At 35.1% G+C, this 20,049-nt stretch overlaps 1 protein-coding gene across 2 annotated transcripts in view; it reads left to right on the top strand.

The window, feature by feature from the left end:
- The window catches only part of LOC141437013 (transducin beta-like protein 2), an 82,202-nt gene extending 66,097 nt beyond the window's left edge, over nucleotides 1–16,105 (top strand). The window contains exons 5-7 of one of the 2 annotated variants that reach the window (XR_012452357.1): nucleotides 2,388–2,576; nucleotides 13,456–14,706; nucleotides 14,748–16,105. Coding sequence is in view for 1 of the 2 variants with exons in the window: in XM_074100191.1 (XP_073956292.1) it covers nucleotides 2,388–2,576; nucleotides 13,456–13,670 (404 nt within the window). In the remaining variant the exon portion in view is untranslated. Of the gene's footprint in view, nucleotides 1–2,387; nucleotides 2,577–13,455 lie in introns of both variants that reach the window. The other variant, XM_074100191.1, reaches the window with a different exon arrangement.
- Nucleotides 16,106–20,049: the final 3,944 nt, after the last annotated feature.

Genomic DNA, 20,049 nt, shown 5'->3' with positions numbered 1-20,049 from the left:
GATAATATCACTAATTCCTAAATCACAGACAGATAAGCGATTTATATTTACAATGATATTCTGCAGGTAAGACGGGATTTAAGTCAGGTACTCGTGATACTAATGTCTGGCCCAACTAATATTTGCAACCGAGTTTCGTTCGATCTGTGCAGTTTCGGACGAAACCAAAACTTTACTCGCGGAATGTTCTAGTGTATATTCTTTAAACCTGCGTTTATTTCATGGTTTGATAAATAGTTGATAGTGAGGTGAGAGTAATACGCTACGAAATACTGGCAGATAAACGTGTGGCGGAGCCACTCCACGACGCCAATTGCTCCTGAACGCCGCACCCACAAACCCAGTTTCAGTTTCTGCCTTATTTTCCGCAGTTTTTTTGCCGAAACCGCAACTCCAATTTGACGCTGAAACGCGAACAAACCGAACGTTTGGTTGGACATTATGTTTCACTGCCAGTGTTACGTCACTCAATGATACAGGGTACTTCCTTTCCGCTACAGTTTCCACGTAGTGATTCTATTCTCTTTGGCATTGGTCACTCGAAAATATGCTTTGTGTCTTGAACATGAAACTACCGTGAGACTCACTCATATTAAATGTACACACATGCATGTGTGCGTGTTGCGGCAGCCGCCGGTTCGCGTGCTCCTGAGAGGAAGGGCTACGAAATAGCCCGAAACATGTCGAGCTAAACTCGGTTTAAGACGTGAGTTATCCGTTATAATAACATTTAATATGCTTTGTGTCTGTTACTAACACCGCCGAGCGCCGACGGTGATCCGATCCGACCTGTAGGTGAATTTAGCAGCTGTCAAACGTAGTAACTATTACTATGTATCTTTATCCTCCTGAGTCCTCGCGTACTTTATAAAGGACCAATTAACACTAACAATAACGGCCGATTGTAATTTATAAAGTACAAATTGTCCATTAATAAACAAAAGATTTTTTTAATAATATCCAAAATAACAAAGCAGGTCAACCACGTCTAGGTCTTTAAGCACTAAGTTTGTTAAAATATGTCAGGACTCAGGAGGATAGTCGAGGGCATAAATATCTATACAGTCAGAGCGTCAAATATATGTATATATCGAGCTCAGCTTATGGTTAGAGGCATAAAAGTGTATTGATATTTTTGACGTCTTCTGAATGTACACATAATTAAGAGCGTTTATACCTGCTGAGCTGGCAACGTTGCATTTTTGTTAGTTTTTCTCGATTATTCCATAAAATTTAATGAAAATTAATAATGTTGTCTGATAGAACACTTCTTAATATTTAAGTTAATGTGTCTACAATGTCTAGCAGGTATAAACGCTCTTAAGGCCTTGACTGTGCCCTAATTGTGACACAGCTTCTATATTTACTAAAACCTATTCAACTCTCATAGGAATTGAAACATAATAATGCATTAGTATTTTAATAACAAATTCGAGGAATCGGTATATGGAAATGTGAACATGGTAATTTTCATGTAAAATTTACTATGACAGAGATTATTTTTGTTTTCGCAATGCTCCTTAAAAGGAAATTGCTCGTAAGTTGTTGTAAGTAGTTGTGAGTATTCTTATTGTTCCGTTAAAAATAACACATGTGTATTTTATTGTGTTTATATCTAAAAGTTCATCTACTTTTGAACTATGTTGCATGCAAATCTGATTAACAAACATATGGGGTGACGATGACGTCACCCCATACGTCATGTATGAACATGTAATGTATATACTTTAGTCCTACTTTGTAAACTATGAATACGCACATAATTTTAAATTTACTTCTTATGAGTTTTATGAGCTTTTATTTAACATGCTCGGTCGTATATTAAGTAAGTTGTGGTTTTAAATTTTGCAAACCATTTTCGACTATTTCCTGGTAAGTATTCGATTGAACTGACATTTGGCATACTTAAATGAATTTGGTGACAATACAATAATCTGCTAGTGAAATTCTAGTGCCCCGGCCAGGGCGGCCTCCGCAACTTTTCAACGGTTAATGGCATGGACTTGAAGCTTGTACGTAGCTTATATGTAGTCAGATGACAATGCAAGTTTAGTAAACAAAAAGTACAGTTAGCAAAAAAGCTTAACATCTGTTGTATATGTTGGTAATATTAACCAATCCAAGAAGGCTGAAGTACGTTGTAAAACATTGGCTGCATAGATATATAAAAATGAATCGCCGAACGGTATATATTGTACGCGTGTAACTTCCGAACGACGGCACCGAATTGTTTTTTTTTTTATTGGTGTATTCGTTATTGTCAGGCTGGCGGGCAACAGCTAGTATAGGATAGTTATGGGAAATCCAAGCGATGTCTAATACCGTATTGGAGTAAATGTCTCACGATATTATTTTATTTTATTAATCTACTATATTTCTTTTTTCAGTAAATTACGTCATCGGCGAGTCTCCCCATGTTCTAGAGACCGGCACATACACGCAGACTGCCAACGCGCCGTGCATAGCACTGTCTCCGAACGCCGAAGTGTTAGCGGTGTCGGTTGACGGATCCGTAGAGTTCTACGACACCTATACCGGGAAGCTGTATGATACCGTGGAGAACGTCTATACGACCGGTATGTATTTCTGTTATCATATCGCCTGAGCCGTAGGACGTCCACTGTTGAACATAGGCCGCCATAGACCTCCAGTTGCTTCGGTTGGCGGCCTTCATCCACCGTAAACCTTCGGCTTTAACCAGATCGTCCGTCCATACTACACCACACAAAGTGTTGGTACAGCCACCAGCACCTACATCTGACAGAACAAAGCGTACATATCTGACGACTCTATTTCTAGGGCCCGGTAGGACGTGTCATATTTTTGCACGCTCCGCTGTAGCAGATATTAATGCTGGTGACTGTACCACATATACTGCTCTAAAATGACAAAGAGGTCAAACAGGTATGGAATTTTTTATACGTCTATTTGGTTTTAATACCAACGTATTAGATAAGAAGCGAAACTTTAGGCAGTTTCATATTATATTTTTTTATACCACGAGTCATCTCAGCAATCGATATTCAAACTGAATTTGCTCCTTGCTGGCGGCCTGTATGGCAGGTTACTCTCTCCGGTAAGCTGTAAAGCTTAACAGTAAAAAATCCTTAATTGATTGATCGGTCTGTTACTTAGCAGACTGATTAAGCTTGTTAGACGGTTGTCAAGAAGTATGATTCATAAACGCTTGCTAGCAGTCTGCTAGTTGTTGAGCTGCTGATAGACGGATTAGACGCGTTATGTTGGCAATCTTGACAAATCAAAGACAAAAAATGGCCTCATCGATAATTAAAAAAAAAATTGACAGCAGTGACAGCAAATTAGCAGGAAAAAAAAAGCGAGATGTTTATTTTCCCGCCATTTCCGATCCGCATGTTTATGTTTAAGTGCAAAAAGCCGTAATTATGTTAATCATCCTAATTTTATTTTCTCATATTTATTGTTAGTAAAGTAGTAAAGTAGCAGTAATTTTAGAGGATTTTTAAATACAAATTCCTGAAAATAAATTTTCCTGTTTTTTTTTTAATCTTTGCGTAACTTCACCCTTCACTAAAAATATCTTCGGTGTGGTTTTTTGCTCTTGTCAAAGTCAGCTGTTCAAACTTGTGGCGGCCATTTTGTGACATAGCAGGGAGATAAAGGAGGGTCTGTCCTCTAACTTTAGCAGAGCCTTGATCGACTGATTAGCGCTAACAGACGTTTATGAATCACGTTTTTTAGCATCGGGCCTTCAAGGAGCCTTCAAGGAGGCTCTACTTTTTATGAATAAGCTTAAGAGACTAACTGCAACAGTCCGTACCAAAAAAATAATACATAATTAGAGTTCAATATTTGTATACAACCGTGATAAAAAAAAGGTTGCGTTGAGCCTGAAATTATAATAGAGAATAAAGACTAATTTTATAATAGTATCAATGCCACATGTACAAACATTTCTACGATTGGTCAAGCGCAATGATCATTTGTTTTCGTCCAGCGGTCGCAGCCGTCGCCGTTGGTTTTGTACTAAACCAATACGACTGGTATGGTTGAGTAAACTCAGTGAATGACCTTAAAAAACATATTCGAATCTTAATGAACAAAGAAATCCTTTTTGGGTTTTGTAAATATATGCCCTAGTAAATAATTATAAAGAGGTGTCTTAAAACTTGACCTGAAATGTATATTTCAGAACTAAATTATTATCATTATTATTTTAAAATTTATGACGGTGGAAGCATTCTACACTTCCACTTAACGTAGATATAGTGAGTGTTTAGTTTTGTAACTAAGGGACCCCATACATCCCTGTATATATATTTTTGTATTTTTTTCTTTAATTGTTTACTGTAGTTTGAAGTATTTTATTTGTAGTTATATTATTATGAAAAAATTACTTTCTGCGAAGTTTCTTGCGGCGCATTGATGGTCTTTCCGAAAGCGCTGGTAGTTCTAAAACTGATTCGACTTACTATGTTTCAAAGTATGTACTTCTAATCTTTGTACTGGAAGTGACGCATCGTGTACCTATATTTACATATAATAATACCTGAATATCTACATGCATTCGAAGTAGGTACGACGTTTGCGCGCCTCGGCACGTGGCCAGCAAATTGTAAACACAGGAAATAAATACAAACAGATGTTTAATTTACCTAATACTAGCATACGTTATTTTGTGTTTATTTTATGACAGACTAATTATTACTTCAGCCAAACGAGTAGTAATAAAATATAAAGGTTGTATTTTACGATTGATGACCATTACCGAAATTATTAAAAGTGTAAAAAAACTCGATTGAAGTAATTTAGATCCTAAGATAGGATGAAGTTTGATTTAATAGACCAGAATAAACTGATCGACCGGTTGACCCAGTTTTATATTATGTGGGCGTACTTGTGTGTGACTAGGTATTCTATTTTTTTGTTTTGGAACCAGGGTTGAGCGATAATTATTGACCTCATATTTTCTATCTTACTCGTGATAATATAAATATTTGTGAAAAAGTAGACAATTGATATTTATACATGTAATAACAGGAGGTTGAAAAAAGCCCGGAGGCTTCGAGAAAAGTACCTATGGTATGGCTTTGTTTTGCTCGATTTGGCCGTACAATTTATATATTTAACTTTTTATTAGAATGTTATTAAGTTTTGTAGGTATTTATTTAACGGTTTAGATGTTTGTCTACGGACTCCTAACGATAACTATCTCTCTATATTTTTACGTGTTCTTTAATTAATTAGTTGCTTTTAATAATGTGTACGTTGCTGAAATCTCAACATACGAAAATTTATAAAAAAAAACCTGTCACAGCACAGCACGCATCCTATGGTAATAAAAATACCTTGAATACCTATCAGAGAAAACGGTGTTGTATAACGTTGTTTGATTGTGATCTAACAAGACTAGCTAATGTAGGTTACGTGAATCAGAGTTTTAAACATAAAAGGAAAGAGTTGACCCTTTCCTGTAAAGTATGAACTGTATCAAAACGTTCATAATAAGGATAGTTGCAATAATGATTCAAACCGATTTTGTGTGTTTGTTTTCTTTTTCAAGAAGTTGAAAAAGAGACGATCTAGTTATACCTATTGATTTTAACCATTTATGGCCCAGGACATATATAGGACTTATTGTAATGGTAGTTTAAAAAATACATGTAAAAGAGCCCTTTGCTCTTCTAAATAATAATACTTAATAAATAAAGATATTTTACTTGCAGAATAAAAGATTTGAATTTTGAATTAGAATGTGACATCGCACTCTCTGTTAAATGACGTAAAGTTTCATGTTTCATCAAGAACTAAAATTCCCATGATCTTGACATGTGCGTCATGTTTTTGTTCCGGCAAAGCCGTAACGAACAAGTTAAGGACCTCCATTTATTTTAGCCTTCACGATTTCTTTACCTATGGGATTTTATGATAAATTTTCCTCCGTCGGTTAACCGGCATCTTTTTCTACGAGGAACACAGTTAAAGCGTGATGGTTTTCTATGAGTTTTGCATTACGTGACAAATTTTGACATTAATGCTCGTAATACGTGTGCGTGAAATGGTAAAAAGTGCAGTAAACGATAAGCTAATGCCATCTTCCGTCATAAGTAAAAAATAGGACGTTTTACGGTTTTAAAGTAACCATTAGGCATATCGGGGACAACGTAAATATCTTCGGGTGTGCTCAGCCAAATATTAGGTACGAACACTCGTTCCGAATTTTTGTTTCGTTTTTTTTTTGTGATATAAAGTATCGTTAAGAAATAAACTTTAATAAAAAATATGAATGATTTAATTTCGTAAATAGTTAATTTCACAAATACAAACATAATCTATAATGACATCATTTACAACTATCAATTAATTTATCATTATTTATATCGTGTTAAGTAGGTGCATTTATTTATTTAGTCTTTCCCACTTATTCATAAACAGGCTTTAATTATATCAGTTAATTAAAGTAATTCAACCTAGTAATTATATAAGTGGTTATCATATACAATTATGAAAATAAGTGTTTGCAAGCGAAATAATCGTGTTATTTTTTTAGATTCAAGGCTTTCTTTCCTTAGTTTCATTATAGTCCGTCTTTAAAACATCAATTTTATCTATCTTGCAACTTTAAAGAGAAAAAATATTGATACATGAAAATCACTTGCAACCACCAAAATTTCATTACTATACATATGTACTCATGTCTCGTACAAAAAAAAAAAGATAAAACAACTTCTCTGGCTGATAATCGCATGAGCTGATTTTTTTTCATTAATCTCTTCGATTTAAATAGGTCAGACGCTCCAGTCTTATCTTGAACACACGTTAAGATACGTATATAAGTGTCATATGTATATTACATTACATACGTACGTACGTATTTATGTGTAATGTAAACAATTCTGTTGTTGCATAAAACAGATAAACGATCTGCGCTATTCATACTTAGTATTTCGTCATATTTATCAGTATGTTATGTACTTATGTAATAGATCATGACTTAGATTAGAAAACTTTGCAAGTAGATATATTGTTAGATATACAACGTACAGCTTAAACCACTGGAGCCAAATGAATTTAAATTTGGCAGACCTTGAGCATCGTAGAGATCACTAAGAAGGGGTTTTCAAAAACCTACGGGCTAGGGAATAAACCTTTTTGCACTTCGCCGCTTCCACGTGGGCGAAGCTACCGGCTTAAAATACTTAGTTTGTATTTTAGGTAGGGGAATACAGATAAACAATTATATTATAATTTTGTGGGGGTGCAGCACAGACTTTCAGGACTTATTCGTGTTGCAAAAGAAATGTCTGCGCATTCTTGTCAATATACGCCGCACAGAAACATGCAGACCACACTTCACAGAAAAAAACTTACTCACTCTTCCCTCTATTTACATTTTGGAAGTGTGCATGTTCGTGAGAGAGAATATGCACCTTTTCCACAAAATTAAAGATGCCCCAAACAGAAAAGTAGTTACCCGCCATGAAAACAGACTCGGGTTGCCAAAATCTAATTTAGTAATGCACAGAAACAGTCCATGTTAGATTTATAAAAATTTACAATAAAATTCCAGAAAACATAAAAGCTGAAGAAAAGCATCATTTATTTAAACTTAAGCTAAAGAACCTACTTACTAAAAAAGCATTATACTGTAGACGAACTTTTTAATGATAATGATAGAACTTGACATAAAATATTTACTTTAATATAAATTTGATATTGTATACATATTGTTATGATTATTTTGAATTAGATAATTTATGTGACACTGCCATGCCTGCCCAGGGCCCATATGAAACTAAATGTACCTACTTAGTATTAAGATCTGTACAATACTATGGTTGCAATAAACGACTAATAAACTAAACAAGTCGCCATATACTATCAACCACTGTACTAAGAGACATTGAGACGTAAAGAATGCACTTATTCTACTAGCCTAGTAATATTATAAAAGAGAAAGTTTGTGAAGATGTTTGTTACTCAATCATGCAATATCATCTGAACCGATATAGATTAATTTTGGTGTAGAGATAGTTTAAGTTCCAGGGAAAAACGTAAGAAAATTTTTATCCTGGAAAATTGTATAAGATAGGTAAACGAATTCTTCGCAGTTTAAACTAAATAGTTTCCATTCGAATTCGTTCACTCGATCAATAAGCATCTAATAAAACGCCTATAGCTCTACGGCTCTGTTAATTCGTTTCACGTCATACATAATACTTGTGTGTTAGCAAATCTGTATCTTCTCCCTTTAATACCAAACAAAACTACCCCTCTTAGGAAAAAATCAAAGTAGTCTCTTCTTCTTCAGACCTTTGTCCTTTAATGCTAGGTGTAGGCCTCCAATAGTGCACACCATTTCTCTCAGTCTTCTGTCTTCCTCATCCACTCCTTTCCGGCAATTTTGCCTAGATCATCGGTCCATCGTGTGAGTGGTTTACTAACATTTATACGTCATGTACTGTGTTTCCACTTAAGTAGGTACTAATTTTCCTCAGCAGTTGTCCTTGGCGCGACATGAGGCCCTCACTTCCGGACTACTCTAGCTATATGTCTGTGAGGTTCGTCCATCTCCGTGTTTCTTATCTTGTCACGAAGAGAAACACCGAGCATCGCTAGTTCTATAGCTCTGTGTGATTCGCGACCTATGGATCAAGGTAGTTAAAGTGATACTATTATCTAAATTAGTGAAGAAATTATGACACTTGTACGCGTACCTCTTTGTGTGGGAATTGAATTAACCTAGCTTCGTTAAACCCATTCTTTGCGGCTACAGTAGATAAGAGTTTTTACGCGACTGCCCCAGAAAGGAGGGTTAGATATGATGTATGTATTCTATCTATGTTAGTATGTCAGTTTGTTAGATTGTATTGTATTGTTTTATGTATTAATTGATTCAGAGATTTTCTTGTTTAACTTCAAGTGTGAATTTAATAATAATTTTCATTAAGTCAATTTTGTTAAAAAAATAATACCATTTAAACCGTTCTCCATCTTAACGATGAATGGTAAGTACCTACGTATGTATAAATTTACATACAGTCGAAAATAGAACCTCCTCATTTTTTGAAGTGGGTGAAAAATCCAGCACGACAGTTCAATAATCTTGTAGCAAAGTTGATTATATGAATACATCACACCTTCACATCAATTGACCGGCTAACCGATAATGTCTTTGCCAACCTCGACATTGGCGGAGGCGGAATCATCGATAGTATCGATGGAGCTATACTTTCAATAATTGAATTTAATTACAACAATTGACATAACTATTGCAGTGTCATCATCAAATAAATGACTATTTCTCAAAAAGTTGTCCATTTTAATTTTTCAGTTGTCCGCTTATTTAAAAAAAAATCCTGACGCTATTTCACCACAAAAAATAAGTAATTATTGTTTTTAAATATATACCATACCTTGTGTTAAAAGTGATAAAAAGTCTAATAATCTTTGTTGTTGGATCCAATAGAAAGTCATGCTGTAGTTACAAAATTACGATTTTTTCCTCATAAGATTTCGTGACGTTGTCCTGACGTCAAGAAGTTTTGGATGTTTTATGTTTATGATCTCGTCCTTAGGGTTAATAATTTCTTGACAAAACTGATTTCTTGTCAATTTCATGACGGGACAGCTTTTTGAGAAATACTCAAATACGTATTATTTATTTATTTCCTCAGAGTACAACCGATCAGCTCATTACACGCAGTTATGTATTTTTAATTCGCTCCGAGGCTATCGGAAGAGTGCATTATTGAACAACCAGCCAAGGTTCGCTTATCTGTGTAGGTACTACTCGTCAATATCACATCCTATGAATTATCAGGATATTGAATACACACAAAGAGTTATGTGCGTCCTTGCTTCGCAGGACGGACGTGAAAAAAGATCCTTATTGTTAGCATTTGCATACATATGGGTGTGATACTGAGCCCATACCGTAAATTTTTAATTGTTTTAAAAATACCGTTTTTTATTGTCAGACAGTGTTTTTGTATATACTTACTAATACTATAAATGTAAAAGTGTGCGTGTTTGTATGATTGTCCTTCTTTCACGTAGAAATGGAGCGATGGATTAACGTGATTTTTGGCGTAGATATAGTTTACCTATGGGCCAGAGTGACATAGGCTAATTTTTGTCCCGGAAAATGCACAGTTCCCGAGGGAACAGCGCGCTATAACCGAATTCCACGCGAACGAAGCCGCTGACAAAAGCTATTGTTTATAAAACAGACAAATAGGTGCCAATGGGATAGGAGAAATAAAAAGAGGTAATTCAAATCAATTGTAGTCTCTTTTTAAATTGTCAAACTGTCATCTTATCATCGACGATTAGCTACTGCCGGGTTCCGTATCAATATGCGGCAAATACCTACTACTAATTGTTAAATTTTGACGGACTTATCCTTAATTTGTAAAGCCTACCTACTAGGCTGTGATAGTTATCGTTTTTCTAGCACATCTAGCATCTGGCATTAAAATCTGTTTCTGATTATACTTCAAAGTTTCAATTAAGCTCTCGATTTAGCCTAAAATTGAGTTCAAATGCAATGGACCCACCGTATCTCGTCTCCTCGGCTTGGATTTGAGTCGAAACTTACTCCATTGATCAATAGAAACCGTTGGGCGACACAGTTGGCATAATGGCTTGTTTCGGCTGCCAAGCGAAAGTGGCTTATTTGAATATAGCCAGCGGGCGATATGAGTAGTATTTGAATGGAAATGTCCTTTGATGGTTTTGGAATTTACGTCGAATTGGCACTTAATAGGCGTAGAAATCTAGATGATTATCGTCACGATCTAAATATGAAAGTCGTAATATTTAGGTGTTTATTTCTAGTTTACAATCGTGGATAGGTATTGATATACATACATATACATAGGTATTGATATACATACATAAAAATCACGCCTGTATTTCCAAATGGGGTAGGCAGAGCACACGAAGCGTTATCGCTTCGGAGCCACTTTTAGCAATTTTAGGTTTTAAATTTGACAAAAACGGTACAATAGTGACAGGTTGCTAGCCTGTCGCCTACGGTGTACCTTAACCTATGTCCTCAGTCGCCTCTTACGAGATCCATGGAAGAAATGTAGGTATTGATGGAAACAATTAATGTTGGATATAAAGTTATTTAACTGGAGATACGTGAAATTTGGAATCTGTAGATTTGACAGTCACTCATTAGTAGGACCTACTATTAAGTACATGATCAAGTTTTCTTGGTTTCGTGATCCTAAAAGGATCCCTTATAATTTCGCTGTGTCCCTCAGCTCCGTGGTGCGGTTTTTTGCAAAAAAATAAACAGCTCAAACGACGGAGAAAAATTCACTATTTCCGAACATGTACACAACTTAATTTTTAAAAACCGATATATATTAAGAATACGGATAAAAATACAAAATTAAATTTTGAAACAATAAAAAAAATAGAGTTCATCTCCTGTAGGTCAGTGACGTGGGTATAATTTTTTCTTCGTCTAAATCCAGTGTGTGGAAAACAAGTTCATACATAAATGAATGACTTGACTATAGTTCAAATTATTAAACGTAAAGAAATAGTATGCTATTAACCCCCGACGCAAAAAGAGGGTGTTATAAGTTTCACCGCTATGTGTGTTTGTGTCTATATGTGGCACTGTAGCTCTTAAACAGGTGGGTGGTTTGAATGCGGCTTTCTAGCGATCGTTCTTAGTCTTAGACATGTTTTATCAAAATCGGTTCAGCCGTTTTTGAGATATTGAACTTTGAAGTGACAATATCGGGGTTTTCCAAGTTTTTGTTGGTTAGTTAATACGTTATGAGGTAAATTAGTCAAATTAATTTCTCCTTATAATAAGTCCTTCCATTAAACATGGACGCATTCTGTTGAATTAGAATCAACAAAATGGTGTCGGCGTCACAGTTCCGTTTAACCATAACTATTCTAAGAACATGACCTATTTTAGTTGAAGGTACGTAAGTATTATAAGTAAGTAGCAACTCATACTGTACCTACTGGTTGCGCTCATAGCATCGGTTTGCGAAAGTAGCGTGTACAGTTAATTCTTTGCCATATTTTTATAACTTGTTCAGATTATTAGCAATGTCCATACTTATTGATCAAGGGAAATGTTCAGTATTATATGTGTCGACGGCCGATCGTAAAATCCGCCAGACCACGAAATTCCTAGGGATATCGTGAAATGGTGCCATTTCATGAATTGGCTGACATTTTTCTCTTTTTCGGTATATCACGATATGCCCAGAATAAAGCTAGGAATATCGACGAATGCGTTGCTCTAATCGATCTGCCGTATTGTTTCTCAGGCACATCGTGATATGCCTGATCAACTTTTAGGCATATAGTGAAATGGCGCCATTTCACGATATGCCTAGGAATTTCGTGATCTGGCAGATTTAACGATCGGCCGCCGACAAATGCATATTTAACCAACATGTGTGTGATGATTTTAATTCTGTATTCGTACTTGAAAAGGGAAAATAGTTTATTTAATTAACTTTTTTGACATGATTTTAAAGTGGCTGAGTAAATGTCAACAAAAGAAGAATATTTTTTCATATAACGATTTTTTTTGAGATGGGCCGAATGTGATTTGGACCGAATACGAACTTCGAACGAACATTTGGTATTCTGCCTCTCGTAAAATTTAAATACAAGTAGATAGATATGAAGAGATTGTTAAATATGGTTGTTGAATACCAACTCTTTAATTAAAAATACATAGTTACTTACATTTTCTCAATGTTTAGTTCGTGAAAATTGTGATACCCACAAAAACTTTTTTTTTAATTCAATTTGCGAATTGTAATCATGTTTTTTTTTTTAACGAAAAAAGTAAAACACGACTACCTACCTACCTACTTAAACGGCAAAAAAATCTTGTTTGACAATCGATTATGGCGAAACAGCAAAAATAATTCTTCCTTTGTAGCCAATTACGAAAACGGACTAAAGATTAGCGGATTAATTTAGTATCTATACCTGTGTTCATGGACGTTGAAGTACGTAGGTACGTACGTACGTAATAGACGTACTTAGACTCGCCATCATAAACTTCGGAGCTGTCTTGTTTTAAAATACCACGCGATTGAAAAACAGTCTTGTTCAGATATTTTTGAGTAAAAAGTGGTAGAAAGAACGTAGTAATGAAAATATGAGCTAAGGACAGCTCCTGTCATAAGGACTTGTACGGTCAAGGAGTTTAATTCATCATTGGCCACCATGGTACTATTTCACAGTAAACGTCATAACATCGCATTAATTAACAAGGAAAGTCGTAATGAATTTTCGTTTGAAAAGGTTCCATGGTGGCCCATGAATTAAATTCCTTGACTGTACCTGTTGTTACTTCAACACCTTGTTACCTTACCTTGTTGTTCTTTCAAATTTCCTCATAATGTCAGATTTGAGTAACAATGAAACACAAAATTCCTACAAATAAATCGCTAAATTATTTTTCCTGTTTGTTTACAGGTTCGATTAATCACATGAAGTTTGACGCCAGCGGGAAATACCTATTCGTTTGCGGGGACCGCGTCGTCAGGATTCTACACAACGTGTGCGGATATCAAACTACTATAGATAGCTGTACCAGGTTGCTTGCTACCAAGCAAACATCGGCCACCACTGAGCGTCTTAACAAAACTATCAAAGATTGTAAAGTAACTCTTGCTAAGTTTGGAAAGTAGGCGCAATCCCGTGTCCTGAGTCCTAATCGCATTTATTTTCACAAAGTATTTTTATACAATCTTACTGTAAGTTTTTGACTGATGTTAAAATGTTGGACTGAAATTATTTGGTATGTGTTTAATGACCAATGATTCGTAGCCAATTGCGATGTATTTACACGGTGTTTTTTTGTACCCTACGCTACGCCTGCGGCGCAATACGTTGGGTGAGTTGTTATGCAATAAATATTTAGGTAGAATAAAATAACACCACTATTCTTGTAAGTACATAGACTGGTTTTACGTTAAAAGTATTGGCTGCTTCTCAAAATTTATCCTACTTCCTACTAATATTATAAATGTGATAGTTTGTGAGTGAGTATGTTTGTTACTTCTTCACGCTGAAACGGCTGGACGGATTTGGATAAAATTTGGATTAAAACATAGGATACTTTTTATCCCGATATTCCCACGGGATAGGGATAAAATCTCTAAATAACGACCGCTAGGCTTAGTCATGAAATTTGGTGTAGATAGCTGAACATAACATCTGGAATAAAACATAGCCTACTTTTTATTCCGATATTCCCACGGGATAGGGATAAAATCTCGAAACAACAACCGCTGGGCTTAGAGTCATGAAATTTGACCATGATTGTTTTTAATGTAACGTCAATGAAATCAACGATTTAATTTTCGGGAATTCTAAAGGGATTTTTTTAAAATCTCGAAATGTCATTTCAGCTGCTGGACCATTAGGTAGGAGGTAGGGGTAGGATTTACGTGTGCGAAGTCGCGGGTAAACACTAGTAAATTATAATTCTCACAAATTTTTTATTTTGCAAGAAATTATGATATTTTTGGTATAGCGTAGGTATTTAAGCCATGAATAAGTTTAAGAAGGCCAAAGCCGATGAAGCGATATTTATTTTGGACATTGACAGGTACAGTTGGACGTAGTTTAGCAAAAAGGATCCAAAGCACTATCATGTTATTCTTTAACTTCGCTTTTGTTGCTACTGAAACTGGATCCAAATCAAGAAATGAAGTGTTGATGGTTGGATCCTTTTGTTAAACTACTTCCAGTTTAGCTAGGAGATTGGATCCAATGAGTCACTTCTCTCAAGTTTATATCAACTGCTTATAAAAAATGTACATCTTATCTTATAATGTTTGTATAAAGTCCAATTATGTTCATTCATCAAACAACATAAGTTTTGTATTTAGCCATTCTTTATGCTGGCTGTGAATAAAATTAAATATCAGTTATCTGAAAATTACAAATCCTCGTTATTTTAGGGTTATTGTAGGTCACGTCATTAGTGTGTTATAGGTATCTATGTAAAAAAATTATGCGTGTCAATATTTTGGTGAAGTACGATGGGACATTAAATATTGTGTAGTTAAGATATAATTATTATTTAAAAAATGATTCATTGGCTATGAGGGTTGCGTGACGTTACAAATATTATTTAAATTTGATATTATAGTGATTTAATAATTACCAGTCTCATTAGAATATTTTTCGTAGATTACCAGTGAAAAATAAATATTTTTTTTTTGTTCCATTTGACTTCCTTTTGTCTCCTCTCTTACTCCTCTTTTACCTCCTAACTAAAGTTTTGTCATTTTGCCACACTCAGAGACGTTAAGGCTGCGCTGCGTACCACCAGAGATGTGCGAGGATTCGTAGCGGGGTCGTGTAGCGCGCTATTTTTAAATAAGCGAGCGGGGTGCGGTGAGGCTGGGGCACGTCACTGGCCCCTATTGGTGACTTGAGTACTCGCAGTAACCTCGCACATATCCTACCCTTGTTTTGTATATTCAAAATCCTCGCTCCGCTAAAGGTGTCTCCACTAGAGCTGTATTGTGCGAAGATAGTTAATGTAAGCGTTTCTATTGGTTCATGGCAAACACACTCCTCGCACAACTTTGCCGGAAACGCAGCCTAACTGTCTGTAATGGAACCCTCTTAGTGCGACCTGCATCGCTCAAGTTGGTTTTATAAAATGCCTGTTTATTTACTTTGTCCCTATCTTGCTCGGAGTGTGAATAAAGATGAATAAAAACGGAGTAGTGTGAGAACGCGTTCAGATTGCCATTTCATAATTTTATCTTTATGAGAAGAAATACGTGTAAATATTCTAAGAACCCTACATGTTGAAACTATAACTAATAGAATGCAATTCTAATACAATTGCAGAAATGTGCGATGCAGATCGTGTGGAAGCTGCATTTTTGCGATGCGAGGTCGCATCAAGTTTGCATCGATTATGAAGGCAAATAACTCTCAAAATGTTTAGGGAATTGTCATTTAGTTGTCTTTACACTAAAACGGTTTCTATAACGTATGTATAATCTAAGAACATCTAATCATTGTCATTATTTTTCGCTTTTGTGTTTTTTTAAGCGTTCATATCAATGTGCATGATATCAAAATAAAGTCCATATTTTTATATTTGTAGTCTTATTTTTTTTAAGCTACTCTGTTCCATCTAACCCGATCAAGTTTACATACATAGCGAAATAAAACAAACGAATGTCAATATGCACCTTTACAGGATTTTATTAACGTCATTTCTCGCACAAAAGTGACATTAACAACAATAGGTACACTGAGATACTCCGTGATTTATAAATTAAAAATTTAAGTACAGTTTCACAGCTTTTGACAAACACAAAGAGCTTTTTACAATAAAATAAACAATGCGTTCAAAGTCAATTCCTTTAATGAGTAACTACTAATTAGAAAATAGTTTTTGATGCCAAAATAGTCTCTTTATTCAAAATTGATCATATAGGGTACTCTCTTTACCATAGATCTAAATATCTAAGTAGTTCGGCTATGGCATAAAAATAATTCTCTTAGTTATTTTAAATTTTGTACCAAACTGCTGTTGTAACTGTGTTAAATAATTTTTGTATCATTTCCATTTTTTTATTTTTTCTTATTACATATCTACTGCTTACTACTGGGCAAGTTAGATGAATATTCTATAAATGCGTGAGACGTTGAAGGCAGTGGTATATGCATTATTTGTGACGGATGTCAATAAATGGGTCCAGCCCATCAGTCTCTTTCGCACGGCTTGGGTAATGTATGAATTCACTGTGTGAAAGTTAACAGCTTATTTTTTTAAAAATTTACAAAGTTGGTAGATTCCTTGCTAGATGTTTGCCTAATTGTTTTAAGTAACCACTATAATTATTGTCCTGAAACTGTTTCAGAGATAGAGTGGTAAATAAAACCGTTAATAAGCTTAAAACGATAGCTTTTGAAATTAAAAATATATGTACGAATACAATATAATAAAAGTTTCGGTGCGTCATCGGTACTATACAATGCAAATGCTTTAAATAGTTGGATGCAATACACTCATAATACAACTCCCGCCTAAGAAGACAAGCGAGCAGAAGTAAGCAGTTCTCCTCAAGTCATTGCAAAATTTTAGTACAAGATAAACAGAGAGTTCAAAGTAGGCTTACATATTATTACTGTAAGGAGAATTAAACACAAATAGCACTTCCTTCATCTTGATACTACACTTTCATATTCCAACACAAGTAACAGGTAACAATCGATAGATAAAACAAAAGGTACTTACTTTAAATTACTTATGTGATATAACATAAAGCAGACAGACGGATATTTTGCTGTATTGTTTTCATTCTATACTGTTTATAAGATAAGAACATAACATTTATTTAGGCGGCACAGTGAGATTTCAGATCTATCATAGGCGGTGATCACGCTGTCACCGCATCCCGGTGCGGTGTGAGGTGATAAAGTTTTTCACTTCGACTCTATCTTCGAATCTTGGTTTGTATTAAAAAACCGCATGGTATTTATTTATTAAAGGAGAACCTACAGCTTATACAAACATATATGATTATGAAAATAGTGACACAGAGCCAATTACATGATCAGGATGGTATAACACACTGACTCCGCATCGTTACAATTTGGCGGCGTATTTCGTCGCTCCGCACCTCGCAATCGGATCCGGCAGCAGTGTGACGACCGCCTTTAAAGCCAATGGCTATATTTTTATGCCATTATGTATTTACATTGGTCTACAGAACTACAGAACAAGTAGTTCAACTTAGTAATCATTCAAGTCCACTTGAATTGCTTGCTTTAATTTAACAAAATGTAAAGCAACATTTAAGAGCTTGAGAAAAAACAATAAGTACAATAAAAATTAAAAATAATGTGACACCTAAGAACTTTCTCCATTACTAATTATTTAGTAGGTACACGGAGTGTTAACACGGCATAAGTTTGTTCAAAATGAGCAATCAAAGCAGAAAATTAAAGTATTAATGATCAATTTTTCTCGGTAAGGTTGAAAGTTGAACTTCTATCACAAACCACTATTATGAACTGTTCTTATTATGATTAACTCCTCTTAACCTACACACTTTAACGGGTAAAAGCCTCATTTTGTAATACATTACTTAATGTAATTTTATAGTGAAAATAATGCACTTTAATACAATGAGACAACTCTCGACGTGGTATTTGTGTACGCGCATGAATAATCTTTTTGATATGCAAGTATAATTTTTGGAAAAACAACATCAAAACGAGAGAATTATTTCCGTCTGTTGATAAAGATGTCTCAACCAATTAAAATTCCAGTACATAAGCACAATTAGCAGCACATACAATGTGACACTATTTACATAAATTATGAAAGAGAACACGCCGTTCAGCGATAAGCATTGATTAATTTCCAAACAACGAGTGTCACCTCTACAAACAGTTATTTAATAATTTAAAATGCGGACCACACGCGGTGAAAAAGAATTTGTATTTGTTTACAAAATGATATCATACTAATTGAATGATACGATTTTTTATGCAAAGTATATCTTAGTCTTTCAAACAGATTCTCATTATTAACGAATCGTATCAGATCAAAGAATAATGAATTTCTAATATGGCGAACTTGATACATTATATACTGGATACCTACTATTGTATTATTATTATTTATTCTGTCACCACGAGAACAAAAATAGTGCAGGCTAGCTAAGGCGCTTATGTAAGAGAAGACAAGGGTATGGCCCTACACAAGTACACTTGTATCATAATTCGGCGTTTATTAAATGCATAATATTAATATCACGTATTGCAAGTCACTTATGACTCGATATTGTCACTTCCACTACATTCTCATTTATTGACATTAGACTATTGACACTGCACAGGTGTCCTTTGCGGAAATATAACACAAACTGGGTTAAAATAACAACTAGGTAATCATATATAATTCGGATTATCAGGAAAGTTAAGACTTAACCAAAAACCTAAGAGATTTCTTAATAAATTTCATTTGTAATACACAATTAGGTCAAATATATCTTTACACTTTAGTACCTTGTCACTTCTGATAATTTTATATAAAACTTCAACCAGAAAGTGACAGCGACAAAGCAGTAAGTAGGTATACGTATCTGACCTCGACTGTACAGTCAAGTGCAAAGATATCGACACAGCCAAAGTTACAAATTATGCACTTAACATTAAGGTCGTGTATACATATGTTTGTAACTTTGGCCGTGTCGATATCTTTGCACTTGTCTGTACAGTCGAGGAAACTGAATCATGTAGTTACCAGGGTGGAACCTTTTCATAAACAATTTCGCTATGATTTCTTTGGCAGATGTATGGAATGACATCAGGACATCAGTAGCACGAAGGTTCCACCCTGGTACGTGATTCAGTTTCCTCGACTGTACATCCGATTTTTCTGTAGGTATCTGGACAGTGATCTTGAAGGTTGTAAAAATACGAGTAAGTATGAAACTTTTGACTACTCTTATACCAGTACACTTGAATCTTATGCTCATTCGTATTCGTATGGTGTAACAACTGGCAAATACCCACACACAAACCACATGCCACTTAAATGGGTACAAGTATCTATAATTATTTTCTTTAGCCAAGTTATGCTTACTTTTCAATGGCAGTCAGTTCTCGAATCAATCATCGTGCAAAAATAATGTATATCTCATTTAAAACTAAATAAATGTTGAGTAGGTACAGTCTAACTAAAAGTGTTAAAGTTAATTAGAAATAAGCAGTCATCACTGATTTATTAGTCTTATAGGTACTGGCGATTTTCGGGCGAGTTGAAAGCGAGGTGAGCGCGCAACGATATCGCCGCGCACACGCAAGAACGTCTATTGCTGCGACCCCGCAGCGAGTTAGTTCCGTAAAGCGCCAAGAACGCCTTATAATCGTGACTCTCGTACAGTTGCCATCAGATATTTCGGAGCGGCCAAGGTGATCAATAATATCAAAACATGAACTCTAATATCTTCATAATAGAGTGCATGTGCCGATGTTTTTGACCACATTGGCCGCTCCGAAATACCTGTTAGCGACTACAAC

This window comes from Choristoneura fumiferana, chromosome 17, assembly GCF_025370935.1.
Source record: "Choristoneura fumiferana chromosome 17, NRCan_CFum_1, whole genome shotgun sequence".
In the NCBI taxonomy this organism is placed as follows: Eukaryota; Metazoa; Arthropoda; class Insecta; order Lepidoptera; family Tortricidae; genus Choristoneura; species Choristoneura fumiferana.
Note: the sequence above shows the minus strand (reverse complement) of the source record. Positions and strands in the feature narration are given on the sequence as shown.